This window comes from Mus pahari, chromosome 14 (genome assembly GCF_900095145.1).
Source record: "Mus pahari chromosome 14, PAHARI_EIJ_v1.1, whole genome shotgun sequence".
NCBI lineage: Eukaryota > Metazoa > Chordata > Mammalia > Rodentia > Muridae > Mus > Mus pahari.
Genome location: NC_034603.1, coordinates 77285185 through 77304697, shown reverse-complemented (window position 1 = coordinate 77304697; position 19513 = coordinate 77285185). Strand labels below are relative to the sequence as shown.

Below are 19513 nucleotides of genomic sequence, written 5' to 3'. Positions count from 1 at the left end.
AGGAGGAGGAGGAGGAGGAGAGAGAGAGATCTGGAATCTGTGAACTAGCTAGAAACTTAAACTTAAAGCAGTGGAAAACCCCAGGAATCTATGAGGTTAACCCTAGCTAAGACTCCTAACAGTGGGGAATATTGAACGTGAAATGGCCCTCTCTTGTAACCAGAAAAAACTTCCAATGGAGGGAAACCAACCAAGCCACAAAACCTGTAGAAAATTCTTAGTTGAATCAGGAAGATTTTGCCTGATATACCATAGCCACACTTACCTACAAGTGAAAATTTAGCATTTGCTGCTGTTTCCTGGGGACATGGGTAGTAAGCAGTAGAGAGAAAAAAAAAAAAAACATTGACACTAATAAATTTAACAGTTGGTACTTCCTTTGTGCCCAAGGAAAAATCTGGGGAAAGACTACACTAGTAGAGTTGATTAATGGCCCGATCACAGTTGCATAAAATTTATTGATTATAAAACTTCATGTCTAATTTGCTCTTTCTTTGCAGAATCGTGAATTTTCTGAAATACTTTTTGAATCAGAGAGGGAGTATTCCTATATGTTTTTCCTAGCTGTAAGTATCCTTCTTGTTCACATACTACTGCACACAGAGACATCCTTACATACATGATGCAGGGTGCTTTCTTGATCATATTTTGGGTGGGAAAAAAAAACAGTTCTGGAGATCAAACCCAGGACTTGTACATTTGTTACACAAATGTTCTGTCACTGATCAACACCCCCAGACCTAGTTTGAAAATTAAGATGTTTCTAGGTATAGTGCCATTTTTTAAAAACAAATATCCAGTGACAACATAAATTGTACCTTCCAATTCTAAAGACATAGTAGAGAGTTGGGGATATGACTTAGTGGGTAAATTGCTTCTATGCAAGAGATAGGACTAGGGTCCAGTATTCACTTAAATGCTGGATGGGCGTGGTATCTCTGAATTAGAGATGGATGTCCCCTAGGCTAGCTGGCTAGCTGGACTGGCAGACAAACAAGATCAAGTGAAAGATGCAGACTCCATTAATAAGCTGATGGGTGATTAAGAAAGACATCTAATTTCCTCCTCTGCCCCACTCCCCACATGCATCCATATACTCACACCAAACAAAGGTGTATCCTAAAGTATGGATGATGTTCAGAGCATAATATAATGTAGGAGAGTGTAAACACTTGCACTGTTTCTGTACGAAGAACTGTAATTCATTTTGACTTGTTTGTAAGCAGATGAATGGCTAGCTCTTGCAATTTTTTTTTTTGAGACAGGGTTTCTCTGTATAGCCCTGTCTGTCCTGGAAATCCGCCTGCCTCTGCCTCCCAAGTGCTGGAATTAAAGGCGAGTGCCACCACGCCCGGCTAGCTCTTGCAATTTTAACCATTCTGTCCTGTACACATCTGTAGAAGGCTGTTTGCCATTTACTTCTGACATTGGCATTTGGTATTTGTAACTAAGAACATCTCTCTTCCCCCTAGCCTCTTCTTCATTTTGCCATCTTCATAGTTATTCTCCGATGTATGGAAAGGAAGTTCGGAATGAAAACAATGAGAATGGATCCTGTCTTTAGGTTTGGAGAAATCACGTGGTTTTGCATTCTTTATTGAACAATTTTGTATAAAGGCAACATACAAACTCTCATGGACACCCTGTCCATGAGGTTATGATGAAGAGACAATTATGGAAATTATAAATATGATTACCAGAATATGAATTCTGGGTCTTAAAGATAACTGTAGTAACCATGGTCAAAACAGGTCCAAAACACCAGAAACACAAGAAATCTAGGGCTTCATCTGCCCCTGTGTGCAAGGGAGGGCCAAGAACCACCACATGCAGTAAGCTTAGTCTCAGTGACAATTGCATTGTGCCTTAAAGAGCTGCGGGGACACAGTCTACCCGGAAAGCACCACAGAGTTAAAAGGTGGGAGGGTTATGACAGAAACATTAACCCTTGCTGATAGAGTGAGAAACCTGTTCCATGTGTTCTGGGCATTTTTAATTAACCTGTAATGGAAAGGAAATGACATTAAATATCCATGGAGCTTGAAAGTAAGTTCTCTGTATTCAGGCAAGGCTCAAGAACACAACCCGAGTCATGTTAGTTCCTCTGACTCTTCATTAATTTTTGGATCCTACTTTTGGAAATCACCACTTGTATGCAAGAGTGGAGTGACTGAATGGATAAAGGTACCTGCCACCAATACTGATGACCTGAGTTCAACCCCCATGTCCTACATCGTGGAAGGAGAGAAAAAAAACTCTTCAAAGTCGTTCTTTCTCCCTCTGAAGCACACCAAACAAAGAAACAAATAAATAAATGTAAAAACAAACAGAACCTCAGAAAAAGCATCTCTGCTTGACTGGGACTTTCCAGTTTTGCCACTGTGAATCTCTGGTCTCAAAACCCATCTGTTCTAGCGAAATGAGAATGGCTGGCCAGCCAACTCTCATACTAGTGCTGTCTTTGCTTTAGAAAGTTGGATAGAAGAATCAAGATTTGACACATCCTGTGTGACCAGAATGAAGAAGGGAGGGAGGGAGGGAGGGGAGGGGAGGGGAGGGAGGGAAGGGAGGGAAGAGAACTCAAATTAATTATCTTGTCATAAATGTGTGAGCTGGAAGGGAGACACAAGGGTTTCTCTGACACATCCCAAAGAAGGGGCTGTCCCTATTCACATAGCTAGAACTGACCCTGAACACTCTGATCCATCACTCTAAAAATTTTTTTGACAATGTCCTTAATTTGTAATTTTATTTTATTCCCAGAGTACTTATTCCATAAGATGTGATATCATTTTTTTCTGACTGCTTTACTTGGTGACTCTGTAACCATTAATTTTGGGGGTGAGAGGGAAATGGATATGCTGACAAAAGATGGATATTATAAAGACTTATTGTTCATCCGGTCTGTTCCACTTTAAAAAAAAATAGAGGACAGAACTGGACCCCAAGCTATAGACCTCGATGATAGTTAGTAACGGATGTCTTTGTCTCTAGAATTTCTTCAAGAAGCGAGCGTGTATTTAACAATCCAGAAGACCCAGAAGGGGAAGATGAAGATGTGAGTCAGGAAAGAGTGTGGACCGCAAATGCTTTGACTTCTGCCGACTTCCAGGAGGTAGGCTTGACACAGCAGAAGTGTCTTAGCCTGTCTGCAGTTAAGGGGTGTATTCAGAGTTCCACTTTAAAATGGAAAACACCTCCAACTGCTTCATATGTATGCTTAAAAGAAATGAGCAACTTTCCTGAGTATATGATAATAAAGCAGTCATTGATTGGCCAATGATGAAGCAATCATTGATCAGTCATTGACTTGTTCTCATTCTCATGCTCATGTACTGTTCAGTACATTTGTATTCTTGGTTTTTATAAAAAATCTTACTGCACTCGGTCTTGCTTGAAAATGTGAGGTGCTAAAATATTCCACCTGACAATTTCATTCATGCTTAGATTTGGTCAAGCCAGCTCCATGAACTTTGATAATAGATAATTGTAAGCCAGTTCATAAGAGCTGTCTTGTTTGTCAGGTTAAAAGGTGACAGTACAGTGGTATATGTGAAATATGGGGCCAGACATCAAATTGGCAGCTAAAACTTCTATTGTTGGAAGTAGTGAACTCAGTGACAACTTTGGCTGTCCTTGCATGCAGCAAACACTGGAGAATGCAGGTTTCCCAAGCTTTCTGGGTTCCTCAGATAGCGTGCAAGTTTCTGTATTTAGTGTTTGTATTAGTCAGGGTTCTCTAGAATCACAGAACTTATGGGCAGTCTTTATATAGTAAAGGAATTTATTGATGACTTAAAGTCTGCAGTCCAACTCCCAACAATGGTCAGCAGCAGCTATGAATGGAAGTCCAAGGGTCCAGCAGTTGCTCAGTCCCACACGGCAAGCAGGTGAAGGATGGAGGGGGGGCTTCCTTCTTCCAATGTCCTTATATAGTCTCCAGCAGAAGGTGTAGCCCAGATTAAAGGTGTGTGCCTTTAATCTTCTGGAATCCATAGTCACTATGCCTCAAGATCTCCATACCAAGATCCAGGTCAGAAACTTCTATCTCCCAGCCTCCAGATTAGGATCGCTGGTGAGCCTTCCAATTCTGGATTGTAGTTCATTCCAGATATAGTCAAGTTGACAACCAGGAATAGCCACTACAGTGTTCTATAATTAAACACTTCCACAGGATGTCCCAGTGGGTTTTTTATTTCTTGCATTAGAAGCTGTAGCCCTTTTGGGGGCCTTTCAAATACTACTGAGTATATTTAATTACTGGGTTCCCTTGTTATCATTACATTATGAATGATTGGGGTACAGTGGAAATTGGAAGGCCATTTTGGAGTTCTTAGACTCATTGCTAAAATAATTTAAGGCTGGGCTCAAATGGGAACTTAAGGACATTTTTTTTTATTACATTTTAAAAGAAAATCCTCATGACAGGCAAACTGCAAAACCACAGCAGGTGCACAGAAGAGAGTGGAGGGAAGCCATTTTAAGCTTCCATGGAGATAAGACACACTGTAGATGAGCAGCCATATTGCAGAGAGGGAGGCCTTAGAGAAAGAACAAGGAAACCCAAAGTGTTAGGAGGAAAGCCCAAAATATTAAGGAACTTGTTTTTAGAAAAGGGTCAGAAGGAAGAAGCAGAGAGGTTCCACTTTCCTGAACCATTCATAAAATACGGCAGGTTTAGGACTCTCACAGGGCTGCAACCTGAAAGCTCCTGTAGTGGGGGTAAGGATTCTGGGGTGTGTCCATGGAGTACAGCATCTCATTAAAGAACTAATTGTTACACCTATCTCTTTAGCTTGGCTTAAGATGAGCCCAACCTCCCAGGGCTAGTATGCCCTTGGCCAAGTGAAAGACCTAGCCCAACTGGAGGGTTGAGAGTTCTACTCTCTTGACAATCTTTCTGATTGTTCCCAAACTTATACAAATGCACACCACCTGCAATATAATATTCAGAACGTTTGGCAGGAGATAGCACAGTATATAGCACAATAAGGTAAATGATTAGAACTTAGTCAAGTGGTAGATGGCAGGACTAATTATATTTGTCTCTGTTTTAATGTATTTTTTGAGTCGAATTATTTTTCCTTCAATGGAATAAAGAAAGCTAGTGAGTTGTGAAATTGAGACTCTATGAAGGCTAACAAGTCATCCTTAAATGTAAGACAATAATAAAATCATACTATTTTGAAACATTATTAAAACCAAAATTAAAGAATTCTGGGTAAAATTTACAGTTGCAGATGTGTCTTTTAAAATATTACTAAAGCATAAGAAAATTATATCTTGCTGTGTTCCCATGTTAGTGCCAAGAAAATTCTGGGAATTCAGAATATCTATTTATTGGACACCAATGAGATTATATAGATTTTAGGTGAATTAACTAAGAATAACTAGAAGCACCAAGGCCAACAGGCCATGGTGGTTTGGGGGATCTACACGTAGACTTACGCTTATACTGCTCATTCCCCGGCATGACGTGTTTGCAGAAGCCAGCCATCATCGCCAGCTGCCTTCGCAAGGAGTACAAGGGAAAGAAGAAATGCTTTGTCCTTAAGAGCAAGAAGAAGATCGCCACAAGAAACATCTCTTTTTGCGTTCGAAAAGGTTGGACACGGGTTCTGGCTCAGGAACATCCTCCAAACTTTAGCATCCCTGTCCTTTAGTTGTCATCCTCGGAAGCTATGTTGTCTCTCTTCTTTTCACATCAGAGTGGTTGTTGACCGTTTCTTTCTGGACAGAAATAATTTTCCCTTTGAGTAGGGGCATAATCACACTGGTGTGAAAACCACAAACATGCTTTGTCATTGAACCACTTAAAATACAGCCTTCCTATTCAGTCAGTGCTGTTGCTCTCCTAATGATCAATACTGTTTACCAGGGAACTGACCTACATTCTGCTATTCCAACCTGATATCTTGACCACAGGGTAAGCAGAGCCTTGCCAACTTCGGACTCTCTCCGTCTGACACAACACGACTTAGTCTTTCCTCATCCTGTTGCCCTGGACAAGTGGCTGAAACTCAAAATTTTCTGTCCCTTTTCAGTGTTGTCATAGCTATTACCCCTCCTCACACCATCATATAGTTTTCTTTAATAAATATATATTAATTGTACAGGTTAATGGGATTCACCCTGAGATCCATGCATGCAAATGTGGTATACTGATCATATCCAGCCACGCCCTCCACTCCCTGCTCCCACTTTGTCCACCATCTTTCCAGTATCAAGTAGTCACTCCTTGGCTTTCACTTCATCTTTTGTTTGTTTGTTTGCTTGTTTGTTTGTTTGTTTCATTTCTCAGCCTCTTTTGTTTTTTTCTCCACTATTCTGTAATTTTCATTATAAAATTTTTTTCATCCACTTAGTTATATTTATTGCTATATATCTTATTTTGTATACTTGTTGTGAATGAGTTTCTCTCTCAGTGTGTTCGTATTGATGCATATCAGTGCCATCTGGTGCTGGAGAGATTGTTTAGTGGTTAAGAGCAATTGCTCCTGCAGAGAACCTGCATTTGGTTACCAGTACCCACATGGTAGCTCATCACCATCAGTAACTCCAGTTCTGAGGGATCTGATACCCTCTTCTGACCTCTGCTGGCACCTAGGACTCATGTGATACACAGGCATAAATGCATACAAAATACTCCTACAAATAAATAAAATAAAATAAAATAAAATAAAATAAAATACATGTAAAAGAAGCTACCTGTTTTGTATGCTGGTTTCCTATCTTGCCCCTTGCATCTTTCTGTGGACTTTAAAAAGATTTTCTACATATAGAATCATCTTATTGGCTAACAAGGATGATCCACTTGTCGACTTTCTTGTCCATAGATTTTTTTTTTATTTCTTACATAATCACTGTGGTTGAAATTTTTAGTACTATGTGGAGTAAGGGTGATAAGAGTGGACACACATTCCTTTTCTTTATACTAGAGCCATGTTTTTAAGTTTCTTCATGAATTAGGATGTCTACTAAGGGTTTGTAATATGTAGTATTTTATTACACCTGAGCATGATCCTTTTCAAGATTTATTTTGTTTTTAATTACGCATATACTGTATGTGGGTATGTGCGCTTGTGAAAAGCAGATGCTTCCAGATCTAGATTGAGCACCAGGTCCCCAGGAGGTGGAGTCTAAAAGGTTGTGAGAGGCCTGCTATGGATACTAAAAACCAAGTTTAGGTTCTCCACAAGAACAATACACCCTCTCATTGCTGAGCCATGTATTGCCCTGTCTAGTTTTATGCCTATTTTACTCATGTCCCTTCACCTAACATAACAATTAAAATATAAAATCATATTTAAGGGCCATTGTAAAGCACCTATCACACAGAGAAACCAATAACAGTCACTACCGTTACTAAGGTGTCTTCTTTTTCTCAGGTGAGGTTGTAGGATTACTGGGACACAATGGAGCTGGTAAAAGTACATCCATTAAGATGATAACTGGAGAAACCAAGCCAAGTGCCGGACAGGTAGGTATATGAGAGATCATATTTTCTCCAATGATACCCAGATGACAACTTGAAAAACGTTTATTCTTCAAAGTTTTAAAAATATATACTGAATTATGAAGTCTCATTTTAAGTGACACAGACACTAACCTTTTGATTAGGGTGCTTTTAAATGTTTTGATAATTTTATGTATATGGAATTAATTTTATTATATTCAGCACCCTTTAGCTTTTCTCTTCTCCCTCTGTCTCACATTAAGATCCTCTTTGTTCTCCAAAACCTTCCCTCCCACTTCATGTCTCTTTATGACCCATTAAAACTTCATTAGGGTTGCTTGCATAAGCGTGGGCATGACCAACTTATCAGTAATTACATCACTGAGGAAAATGATGCTAGCTCCTTAGCTGCTATTAACGAACAGTAATCACCAGGCCTCCTGGGCTTCTCCACCAGGATGAAATGTTGGCAGGTCGTGGGTAAGTAACTGCAGCTGCTGTGAATTCATGAATGAGAAGCACATGTCATATTCAGGAGTTCACAGCTCTCCACCCCATCCTATGCCTTTTATATTCTTCTTGCTTCTTATGTTCCAGTGTTCCCCAAGCCTTGGGAAGAGCAACAAAGCTATTCAATTTAGTTATGAGCACTTAAGAATCACTTAGTGTCTATACGACTTATGAATATCATCCCGTTGCAGAAAGAACCTTCTTTGACCACAATTGAGAAAAAGCTCTGATCTTTGACTGTAAACATAAATGCTTAGGCATCTGGGAATGCTTTGAAACTATCCTTTTCCCATGAGTGTATTAAGAAGGAATGTTATTCATCTTCGGAATACTAATTATTATAAAAAAACCTTGACAGATTCTGTTTATTGGACCACATAATCCACTAATTATAATTTTAAATGGCCTTCATAATTAATTTCAGCCTGCTACTGCTCATCTTCCCAAAGTACCATTTGTAACTCATAAATCTTACAGTCATATGAAAACCTTTTTTGTACAAATCCAATAAGGTGCTTCTTAAGGTAGCAGAGGGTGGAGAAGCATGTGTGTAAAGGTGAATTGCTCGCCAGCCTGTCATTTGTCTGAGAAGCAAAATGGCCAGGCAAACAAGATTCAGACTTAGCCACGAGAGGTGATCCCAGGGAAGAGAGGCAGGTCATTCCCCTTTCCCCCATTTACAGAGCAGAACTGCTTTAGAAAGTGGCTAGGGGAAGGGCAGAGGTCTGTGTGACTATGCCAGAAGAGATTGTTGGTAATCAAACTAGAGAGGGAGAAGAGAGGCAAGGATATAACTGTCAAACATCCCACATTATAGGGAGGAGAAACTCACGTGCACAGTCTCTCTGAAGCCAGAGTGGAGCAGAGAGTCAGGAGCAGATCTCTGCAATGTCCCCGGCACAGCCTACCTTAGCAGGACTACTCAACTCTAGCTACAGATGCCATTCCTCGCCACTCACTACCTAGTTTTAACTACTTCAATGGCTTGCCTGCTCTGGGACTGGCATGCCAGCTCTGGCTTATCTTGCAGGTGGCTTCAAGAGTTGCCTTTTATATCTGTTCTCAGTCTCTGTCCCTGGGCCCTTCTTCACTCTATGCAGTGCTACTTCTGTCTTCTGAGTTTGGCCAAGGATACATCAAACTTCATCCTTCTACAGGCCTTCACTCCTGGTCTTTAATCTGCTACAAATGTGTTTCTCCTAGCCCTGTCCACAGCTAATACCTTCTTCTCCTCTACTGACGTGGCATTTCAGCAGGATAATGATCTGAATGAGGTAAAAAGGAAACCCAGTTCAATACAATTTAGCTGGTATTGTCCCAAAAGTCTAGATTCTGACCATGAATAGTTTATTTTTGTCATATTTTTAAAAAGTACAACTTTGAGAAAAAGTTTTCTCATAACAATTATCATAATAATTATTAAGGCTGGACTATATAAAAAATAAAATTGCCATGTTAGACAATTATAGTAATTTTATTATAATGCAAATTATCATTATAATTTATTATATAGTAAGGTATTTTATTATAATGTAAAAATGTTTTGAGACCTCAGCCATAATGTTAAGATGCAAAATGTCTGGCATAGTTCATTTTTCTTTTTCTTTTACAAATATGATTAGCTAGGGAGAAAACCTGGCACATCCCCGGAACTTGTTGGCCAGCCTGCCTTGCCTACTTGGCGAGTTCCAGACCAATGAGAGGCCTGTCTCTAAAACCAAAGTAGGGTCTGAGGAGATAGCTCAGTTAGCAAAGGGCTTGTCTCCTGTGAGGTAGAGGATCATGACTGACACTTCCGGTGCTGCTTTTATCTCCACACCCACTGTGGCATGCATGTTCCCACACTCACACACTCTCAGACAATCAAACATACACACTAAGTCTAAAATATTAATTGATCTTTTAACAGCTTCCAAATGGCCTTACAATTGGATATCTTCATGAGGTACAATGTGGATCTTTGGATATGCTTCCAATATGGAATGATTTAATGATGTCACTTTTGTGCATGCTCTTCACAACCATTATTCTGTGCAGTAAATGCTAGAGCTCACTCTGCCTGTCTAAACGGAACTGCTGATTTGGATCAACCCCTCTCATCCTTTTCCAATCTCTACTGCTCATCATTCTTTTTGTTTATACCTTTGGTTGTGAGCCTCCCACTTAAGGGCTGAGCCCGTGAGTCTCCCCTTTAAGAGCTGAGCTATTGCTTCAAGTTTAACTTATTTAAATGGTGCATGTGCGTATTAATGAAGTCAGGCAGTGTCTGTCTTCTGTGCCCACTTTATTTCACATCCCACATTGTCCTGGTTAGTCAACCTGATATGGACCTAGACATACTGAAGAAGAGGGACTCTCAACCAAGGAGTTGACACCATCAGACTGCACTAAGGGCACATCTGTGGGGCATCTTCTTGATTGCTAACTGATGTGGAAAGGCTCAGACCACCATGGGAAGTACCACATTTGGGCAGATGGGTCTGGGCTATATTAGAAATGTAATTGAGCAAGCAAGGGAAACCCAAGCCAGTAAGCAGCATCCCTCCATGGTTTCTGTTTCGGTTCCTGCTTTTGCGTTCCTGTACTGAGTTCCTGCTTTGAATTCTGTCAAGAATGGACTATGATCTAGAAGTGGAGGCCCAATTAATCCCTTTCCTCCTCAAGTTGCCTTTGGTCGGAATTTTATCACAGCAAAAGAAAGCAAGGCATCTCGTATTTCCTCAGTCCATCCATGTTATCACAGACAAAAGGAAACCTTCACATCTTAAAGGCTGAATAATATCACATTGTGTCTGTATCACCACATTTGAAAACCCATTAATCCTGTAATGGACATTTGGTTGACTTCATATTCTCTACTGCAAATAGGAACACAGGACTGAAAACAGCATTTTGATTGATAAAGAAAGCAAAGAAGAAAAGAAAAGGAGCTTTCAATCCCTTTGAAAACATGCCAGGAAATGAGATTTCCAGTCCTACCTCAGCTATGTCCTCCCCACCCCCCACAGCTCCAGTCCTACCTCAGCCATGTCCTCCCCATCCCTCACAGCTCCAGTCTTACCTCAGCCATGTCCTCCCCATCCCTCCACAGCTCCAGGTCATACCTCAGCCATGTCCTGCTCCATGTCCTGCTCCCCCACCCCCGCGGGGGACATCGTGCAGTTTTTTCATAATTGACTATACTAATTTGCACTTGTACCAACTAAGGACAACTGTTCCATCTTCTCCCCCTCCTCCTCATTTCAACTTCCTCCTTTTTGATAGTTGCCTCTCTACTGATGTGAAGTGATATCATACCTTTTATTTGTATGAACATATTCATATGTGTGCATGTGTGAGCATGTTGGATGTCTTCAGTCATCCTCTTTTTTATCTGAGATTGTCTTCCTGTGAATCAAGGTTTACTCATTTGCATCGAATGGCTGGTTATCTAGTCCTGGGGATCTTTCTGTCACTGTTACCCAGCTTTGGGGTTATTGGTATTACACTGCTGTAACTGTAATGTGGATGCTGGGATTGAATTCAGGTCCTTGTGCTTATGTGGCAAGCACTTTAGCCATTTCTCCAGCCCCTTGCCATGGTTTTTATTAACATTTTCCTGTGGATCATCCTTTAATTTAAGGTAATGTGGCACCTTTGCACACACTTGTGTCCACGAATTCGTTCTCTGGATGAATCCGTCTGCCTTTCTGAGATGATCACTGAAGTCTGCCACAGAAGTACTTTGGGGAACAGTACCGAGTTTGAGCCCTGACAGTGACCTTCTCTCCACAGGTGCTGCTGAAGGGAAACAGCACAGGGGACACCCCAGGGTTCCTGGGGTACTGTCCTCAGGAAAACGCTCTGTGGCTCAACCTGACAGTGAGGGAACACCTGGAGATATTTGCAGCCATAAAGGGGATGAGAAAAAGTGATGCTAACATGGCCATCGAAAGGTACAAGGGGGGTACACCTGTTCGCTTCTGTACCCTCGTGATGGGGGAAAGGTTCATTCACAGGAAACGTGGAGTGGGGCTTCCTATTGCTTGACCAGGTGGGGTAGAGAAAACTTCCAAAGTTTTATTGACTTCCATTTAAAGATGGAGGGGAAATGGTCAGTATTCAATAGTAAGTGATTGAGTGTACTTTAAATATTAACTAAATTGCAGAAGTATTTGAACACTGTACCAACAATTTAAATTTAAATTAAATTTAAATTTAAATAGGTAAATGCCTCTCTCTTGGTCGCGGGGAACACAACCTTTGTCAGCCTGACCCTGCTGAATGTTTCAATGCAATTCTTGAACTACCTTCCTGGTGCCCACGCCTCCATCTTGGTCAGGCTCATTGCCCCACCCTCCCATCATCTCTCTTCACCGTGGAGGGAATGGTGGTGTTCCATTGTCTCTCTTCAGGTTGGCGGACGCGCTCAAGCTGCAGGATCAGCTGAAGTCTCCTGTGAAGACGCTGTCAGAGGGAGTAAAGAGAAAGGTATATAGGCAGGGCTCAGGGAAAGGGCTTCAAGCATACCTCAGGGAGGCACACTTGAGGTGATGCCGCATGGGCTGTCCCTCTTGTTACAGCTGTGCTTCGTGCTGAGCATTCTAGGGAACCCTTCCGTGGTACTTCTGGATGAGCCGTCCACCGGGATGGACCCTGAGGGGCAGCAGCAGATGTGGTGAGGAACTGCCGCCGTCAGGGTGGTGGGGAGTTCATGAATTGTGTCAGTACTGTTAGACAAACAAAAATAAATGTGGCCAACACCATCCATATCCCTAAAAACTATTATTTTGGGAGAAAACATACAAATGTTTCCTGATGGTTTACAATCAAGTTCATGAAGGAAAATTAAGCTTAGGAAGAATTGAATCCTTTTGTTCGGTCTCATAAATAGTCCCTTAATACTCAGAATGTTTGTTCTCAAGCATCCTTCCTCTAAGTGCTTTCTCATGACAGCCTCTGCCATGTCACCAGTGTTTCTCTAGCAACCGACTTGACCATCCTCTTCCTCTGTGTGTCCATCTTACTTGGTCTTACTTGTCCATCTTAATTGGTTATTTCTCATCTCGGCCACATGACATCTCCTCTCTCCTTTGCCCAGAAGAGTCGGAGGACTTCTGTTCATCACAGTTCTTCTCTTGACACTATAGGCAGGCTATCCAGGCCACCTTTGCAAACACGGAGCGGGGCGCCCTGTTGACCACCCATTACATGGCGGAGGCTGAGGCTGTGTGTGACCGCGTGGCCATCATGGTGTCCGGGAGGCTAAGGTGGGTGCCTGTTTTCATCCCACACCTGTCCACTCTGTGAGGATCACATGAAACAAATTTGCTTTTAAAGCAAATCAGCGTTCATGGGTAAGAGTTGGAGTTGCCACTTCCCTACTTAACAGTGAAAGAGACCGAGTTGGGTGACTGAGTGGCGATCTGCGCGTGCTCACAGGCACCTTCTCCCCCCCCCCCCCAATTTGTCTTCTGCTTTGCTATTCCCATTTCTGACCCAGATGTATTGGATCCATCCAACATCTGAAGAGCAAATTTGGCAAAGAATATCTCCTGGAGATGAAGGTGAAGACCCCCTCGCAGGTGGAGCCCCTGAACACGGAGATCATGAGGCTGTTTCCCCAGGCTGCTCGGCAGGAAAGGTAAGCACATTTTCGGGGTTGCGCTTGTGTATGTTTTTCTGTTGGTCTGTCTGTCTGTCTGTCTGCCCACATGAGTACATATGTCTGCCAACATGAGTACGCATAAACACATAACTTTACACACACACACACACACACACACACACGAATGCTATAAGCCACAAGTCAATGTCCCTTGCCTTCCATTATTATCCTCTATCTTATCGTTTGAGACAGTGTCACAGTGTCTTTCCCTGAGCCTGAGCTAAGCATTTTGCTACACTGGCTGGCCAGCAAGCTCTAGGGATAAGCCTGTTTCTGCTCAAGCTCTTTCCTACTCCCAGCCAGTACCGGGATTACAGACACACTTTGCCACATCCATTTTCTGTGAGTTCTGAGTTATAAACTTAAGTCCTTCCTCATGCTCACATGGTAGATGCTATCCTGGCTGAGTCATCCTCCAAGCCCACAGTTCTTGTTTTTGACCTAGCAAAGCACACCCACTTTCCCCTGGGATTTATTTGGCTTGGTAGACATTGTGGGTCATGTTTACACTGCAAGAAAACCTCAAAGAGGTCACTGAACTGTGGGGACTGCTTGAAGTCTACTAGAGAACAGAGGGCTGGTTGTAAATCTGAAGTCACATGGGTGTGGCCCAACTATGTGGCAGATTCTTTCTAGGTCTTGGGTTATCCAATTGTCACCCTGATCTATAAAAGTAAGAACTGTTTTTAAGCAAATGAGCATTCCTGAGTAAGACTTGGAGTTGCCATGTCCTTACTTAACAGGGAGGAGACTCTGACTTGGGTGTGGCAATGCAGTGGTGGTCTAAGCATGATCACAGGTACCTTTCCCACATTTGTCATGTGCCTTTGTAATTCCTACCCCTGCTCCAGATATATTGGATCAACCAAACACCTAAAGAGCAAATTTGTCATAGACTATCTGCTGAATGAATTGCTTGGGAAAAGACCCAGTACTTATAGGAATACACTAATTGTATTTCATCACTGTCTTTACTAATAGAAGCTTCATATGGACACAAGTAAGATAATAACGATGGAGTTGACTGATGAAAGAGCATAACTCTTATTTTTATTCTGTTTGTAAGAGCCCTAATTCTGTATAAACTAGATCACATAAACATAATCAGTAAACACTACTGGCGAAATAGAACGCTCTGTAAATGAAAGAAAATAAATCCTTTGAAGTGAAATCAATCTTTTCTGATCCATGTCGACAATAGGTAGTTAAATAAGTGCCTGGTCAGCAATTGATGAACTCTGGGATCTTCTGAAGAGCATGTTGGTTTCACTTCCTGAGGACTTTCAGGGTCCCCTTTGGTGATAATAGCATTGAGAGTTGGGGAGAAGGTGCCTAAATGTGGACTCTGCACTGAATAAGTAGATTCCTACCCAGTTTGGGAATTCTAGGAAGCTGTGGTGTGGTAAAAGGAGCCTGTGCTCCCAGTCGAGACTGGATCCTTCCAAGGAGCCTGAGATACTGAACTCATCCATCTTTCCCTCTCTTCCTTCTTGTCAACTGGCTGGCTTCGGTGGCCTCCCTCTCAGAGAACCAATTACATCAAAGAGTTGTGTGTATGAAAAGAAATGTAGTGGGTGTCAGATGTTAAGCCACATGCTTAGAGACCAACCCAGCCTTCCTTTCTTCCCAGGTACTCTTCTCTGATGGTCTATAAACTGCCCAGGGAAGATGTGCAACCTTTATCCCAGGCCTTCTTCAAACTAGAGACAGGTAAGAGGCTAGTTAGAGATCAGACTCAGATCAAATACTTCCAGAACTTAAAAGAGCCCGCGGCGGTGAGAAACTGAATTGGCGCATTCCGGGCTAATTGTGAGCATTCAGAGTTCCTTTTGAAATACAAAAGCAGAAAACTGAAGAGGCAAACTGGGTATATGCATGGTAAGGTTTGTTGTTTTTATTTTTGTTTAATTTTTTCTTTACTTTGCCCATAGGAAAGTACAAAAATAAGACAAAATTCACCATATGTTGAAGGTTTTTATTTTAAATCTAAAATCAATTTCACTTTAGAGATAATATTAAAAGTGTATATATTTTTTAAGTAAATTGTATTTTATTGGCTCGGGCCAATAATGACCTAGAAACTCCTCTAGAAGTGTGAATAATCTGATATCCACTGATGGGCTTCAGTGTAACTCAGAACACGCTGTATTCACCCCAGAGCAGAGCTTTGTGTTGTCCGTCTTCTGGTTTTCATGCTCCGCTTGTCTGAGTGATCCCAAGAACTTTTTGTATTTATTGCTCAGTGTCACCTTCTCTTGCCTGTCACCTGCCCTACTATGGAAGAGCAAGCCATCACCTGTCCTACAGATATCTTCTGGTTTCTGCTGGCTGCAACCAAAGTTGTCTTGATGCATCTTCTTCTCATTGCCTAAATTTAGCACCTAAGCCTTCTTGGACATGTGATCCTTCACAGCACTTCTAAAATTAATATCACTCTCATGATTCTTTGGGAGTTTGGGGGCGGCATCTTTCCACTAAAATCCTGTCTACCGTTTGTCATGACTTGAAATGTGTCCTTCTGTCTAAATTGGTTAAACAGAGAGCTTTCCATGCTGTTGTGACCTTTTAGATAACTTTTGACTTTATCCCTGTGCCTTTCTTCTCTCTTTTCCAAACTCTCTTCCCCTCACAACCTAGTCTACTGCATCAATGGTTCCTATTCAGGGAAGAGAGTCTCCTAGGCATCGTTGTACCGCATGATGCAGGTCTTTAAAAAAACTGCATCGCATGCAAATGTAGTGCTGGCTCTTTCCCTACCAAATTGAAGCAGATGCTGTACATATTTCAGTTGCGCAATGTGCTCAGAAAAAAATTGCATGTGAGTTCATCTAATGGTTCCCTGCAATTTGCTGCTATTCATGACCTGTGATGACTTAGTAAACATACAAGATTTAACATACAGGAGTCGTGACATATGTTTTTTTCCTACACAGTTAAACAGAGCTTTGACCTGGAGGAGTACAGCCTCTCACAGTCCACTCTGGAGCAGGTGGGTCAGTTTCCGGGACTTTTGTTCACAAACATTGAATGCATGATCCTTGGATTCAGACAAGAAAAGATGAGTCTTGTGACTTCACTTTCGTAAAAAGCGTGGCGTTGTTCTTGAAATGGGTTTTCATGTCCCTTCCAGGTATGACAGACAGGAGTGAGTTTATTTCAGAAAAGTCATTAAATCTGCACTTGTTATTTGTTTATGTGCCTCTATGGAAAAACAGTGTTTTGTTTGTTTTTATTTGTTTTGTTTTTTGCCATGTGCAGCAAGTCTGCCACGGGCAGTTTGCTCTTGTGCATGAACTCATCTTAACCATCAGAGCGTAAACTGTCTGATGCTCTGAATAAAGTTGGTTGTTACATGAAAAAAGAAGCATTGTGATCTCTCTCTCTCTTCCTCTCTCTCTCCCTCCCTCTCTTTCTTCCCCCCTTCCCCTGTCAGGTCTTCCTGGAGCTCTCTAAGGAGCAGGAGCTGGACCGTTTTGAAGAAGAACTTGATCCCTCAGTGAAGTGGAAGCTCCTTCCACAGGAAGAGGCTTAACCCTGAAATTTCTAGCTATGGCTGGTTTTTATTCTCTAGTCAAAGCAATTTTGTCTTTAACGTTACATGTCCATTGTTGATGGGTAAACCATTTGACCGTGGAGAAGATAGAAGGTGTTGATTACATCATGAGTCTACAGGTCTTATGAATGGGATTAGGATCATGGGAAAAAGCCATTGAGCTAGCTCACTCTCTACAATTTTTCTTTGTAGGATCATCATTTTAAAACACATTAATTGTGCGCATTCCTGAGTTTAACTGTTTGTTTAACTGTTCGTTACAACTGAATTTGTGACATTTCGGTATATGTATCTACTGTACATAAAGAGTACCCATCCTCGTTTTTTGTCCTGTCTTAGCATCTTTCCCTCAGCACCCTTCATAGCCCTTTATGTTCTTCTACTTTCCATATTTGGTTTGGTGTGTATTTCTGCATGTAAGAGAAAGCATATACTTCGGGAATTCGTGTCTGGCTTAGTTTGTTCCACATGGTGCCCTCCAATTCCATGTATGTCCCTTCAGATGACTGGATTCCCTTTTGGTCACAGGTTAATGATACATCATTGTGTACAGATAATGTGTTTCTTTAGACCTTCGTTTGTTGATGAGTATCTAGACTGATTCTTTATCTTGTATATTGTGAATAGTACCATAATAAACATGAATGTGTATGCAACTCTTTTTAATGTTATCTCGCCTATTTTCTACATACATGCAAGATTGGAAGAAGCAGGTGCTACCACAGAGATGCTTTTGGCTTGGGAAGGAATTCTACCCCGAGTTGTAGAGTGGATATATTATAAATATGCAATTTCACTAGTTCCGTATTATCATTGCATTTTCTCTAAATTTTCATCAGCAGCTTTTAAAAGTTTAACAATAGCTATTCTAACTAGGATGAAATAGATTGTCATTCTAGCTTTGGTTTTTAGGTTTTCATCTCCCATGAGACAAGAATTTATTTTTAAAATGTATTTATTAGCCACTCGTGGTTCTTCTTTGAGGAATGACTATGCAATTCTTTACCCGTTAGACTGGATTACTTAAAGGTTAGATGTATCTTTTAGTCCTTTATGTATCGAAGATATTAATCTTACAAAAAATGAAGAGCTGGTGAATATTTTTTCTCCACCCTAGGGTTATCTCTTTGCTTTTGTGACTGATTGCTTTGTATAAAACCCTGTTCTGGTTGGTTTTTGTCCACTTACATAAACCTAGACATATCTAGGAAGAAGAAGTCTTAATTGAGAAAAACGATTTCATGAGATCAGCTTGTATATAACTCTATGACATTTTCTTGATTAGTATTAAGGTGGGAAAGCCCAGCTACCTTGGATCAGGCCATGCCTGGGAAGGTGATCTTAGGCGGTATTAGTAAAAAAAAAAAAAAAAAAAAAGCTAAGCAAGATATGAGAAGCCAACCAGCAAGCAGCTTTCTTCAATAGCTTCAGCTTTATTTTCTGCCTTCAGGTTCCTGCTTAGAGTCCCTGCCCTGATGTCTCTCCGTGATGGAGTGTGACCTTAGAGTTATAAGATGAAATAAATCCTTTCATCGCCATGTTGCTCTTGGTCGTGGTGTTTACCACAGTGTTGGCATCAAGTTTGTCGGATATTGTTGTGACAGAGTAGACCAAATTGTTTTGGGGGGAAATTGTGAGAGGAGTTTAGAACTTTGAGCTAGACAATACATTGATTTTTATAGGCTATTATGGGAACACGAAGGGCAATGCTAAAGCCACACAAATAATTGAGTCTGCTGTGGACTTTTCAGCCAGCCTGTGTGGATCTTGTCTGCTGGACCTGGGATCTGAGGATCTGAAAGAATGGGGTGAATTATAGGCTAATACTACAGGCAGCTTCATTTCCATTTCAGTTATACATGCATGAAACAAAGAAAGCAATGACTCAAGGAAGGTTATTTGAATTCAGAAAGGCATGATCAAAAACAAACAAACAAACAAAACAAAATAAAAGCATATAAATAGACATCAGTACACTCATAGTAAATATTCCAGAGAATTCTTTTCCTAAAACTTTTTCAGGACAGACCTGTTTTAACACAATTGCCTGGCACATCCAACAAGAATAAACATGTCTTATAACTGAATGTAAATGTTTGTCACAGGAGGCAGGAAAGCACATTCAAGAACAATCCATGGAACAAATGCACTTGGGGTAAAATGCCCTCTGCTCTTTTTACTGGAGCCTCTCTCAAAGTTCCCTAAGGCTTTGTGTATCGTGCGCCGTTCCTTTGACAGTGTTCTGACCGTGTCCCTTGTGAAGTTCTAGGGGAAAGTTTGAGAGTCCCTTAAAGATTATCAAGACTGTTCAGTTCCTAGAATTACTATAATCCTGAATAAAACTCAA

At 41.2% G+C, this 19513-nt stretch overlaps 1 protein-coding gene across 5 annotated transcripts in view; it reads left to right on the top strand.

Moving 5' to 3' along the window:
- Positions 1-17817, top strand: part of LOC110331078 (ATP-binding cassette sub-family A member 8-A) — a 71875-nt gene extending 54058 nt beyond the window's left edge. For all 5 annotated transcript variants that reach the window (XM_029545982.1, XM_029545981.1, XM_029545980.1 and 2 more), the window contains 13 exons: positions 501-566; positions 1473-1564; positions 2995-3115; positions 5487-5604; positions 7389-7480; positions 11741-11901; positions 12361-12436; positions 12529-12623; positions 13096-13215; positions 13449-13589; positions 15244-15323; positions 16547-16602; positions 17047-17817. In XM_029545982.1, the coding sequence (XP_029401842.1) occupies positions 501-566; positions 1473-1564; positions 2995-3115; positions 5487-5604; positions 7389-7480; positions 11741-11901; positions 12361-12436; positions 12529-12623; positions 13096-13215; positions 13449-13589; positions 15244-15323; positions 16547-16602; positions 17047-17145 (1317 nt within the window). In that variant the 3' untranslated portion in view covers positions 17146-17817. The remainder of the gene's footprint in view (positions 1-500; positions 567-1472; positions 1565-2994; positions 3116-5486; positions 5605-7388; positions 7481-11740; positions 11902-12360; positions 12437-12528; positions 12624-13095; positions 13216-13448; positions 13590-15243; positions 15324-16546; positions 16603-17046) is intronic.
- Positions 17818-19513: the final 1696 nt, after the last annotated feature.